The 847-nt window shown below is 65.5% G+C and overlaps 1 protein-coding gene across 1 annotated transcript in view; it reads right to left on the reverse strand.

The window, feature by feature from the left end:
• Nucleotides 1-107: 107 nt before the first annotated feature.
• CHST12 (carbohydrate (chondroitin 4) sulfotransferase 12) overlaps nucleotides 108-847 on the reverse strand; it is a 3,183-nt gene continuing 2,443 nt past the window's right edge. The window contains exon 2 of the mRNA XM_006765494.1: nucleotides 108-845. Coding sequence (XP_006765557.1) covers nucleotides 108-845 — 738 coding nt within the window. The remainder of the gene's footprint in view (nucleotides 846-847) is intronic.

Below are 847 nucleotides of genomic sequence, written 5' to 3' on the forward strand. Positions count from 1 at the left end.
CTCGGCCACATGGCCTTTCTGGGCATCAACAACCTTGACCAGGCCCCCGGCCCGGCCCGGGGCAACCTCTGTCCCCTGTGGCCTCCTCCCTCCCTCCTGATCCCTGCTCACAGCTCGCCCCTCAGGGAGGCCGCCTGGTCACGCCCACCTGCGCTCCCCACCTCCACCACCTCTTCTCCAGGTCGCCTCCAGCACCAGTCACCGCTCAGCCTGCCCACTGACGCTGCCCAAGAAGAGAAGCGCTGCAAGGAGGCACTTAGCCGACCAGCCAGCACAGCTGCCCCCTCGCGGCTTAGAATCATGCCCGGTGCCCAGCAGGTGCTCAGAAAGGAGTTCTTATGCTGCCCTGGCCGGTGTGGCTCAGTGGATGGAGAGGACACGCGGAGGCCGGCGCCGAAGGCCTCGCGCACGGACGCGGGCAGGCTGGTGTGGTTGGCGTAGGCGCGGAGCATGGGCACCGCGAACTTGCGGTAGAACTCCTCGTTCTCCAGCTCGAACTTGCTGCGGAAGGCGGAGATGAGGCGCACGAAGGGGTCGCGCACGAACAGGAACTTGGTGTACTTCTTCAGCTTGACCTTCATGAGGTGGCGCGAGAACTTCCCGTAGCGGCGCCAGAACTTGCTGAAGGTCAGGTGCGTGCTGGAGTTGTGCACGAACTCGCGGGGGATGTCCAGGGGGTCGCGGTAGGGCGCTCCGCGGTCCAGGAGGCTGCCGCTGAGCACGATCATGACGCGCTTCCAGTTGGTGCAGGCCGCCTTGGGCACGTAGCAGTAGATGACCCCGTGGCGGTCGTCCACGATGAGGTGGTTCAGCTCGTAGTTGGGGATGTCGTCGAAGGAGCGCTCCT

The sequence above is a fragment of the Myotis davidii genome, unplaced genomic scaffold (genome assembly GCF_000327345.1).
Source record: "Myotis davidii unplaced genomic scaffold, ASM32734v1 scaffold399, whole genome shotgun sequence".
Taxonomy (NCBI): Eukaryota; Metazoa; Chordata; class Mammalia; order Chiroptera; family Vespertilionidae; genus Myotis; species Myotis davidii.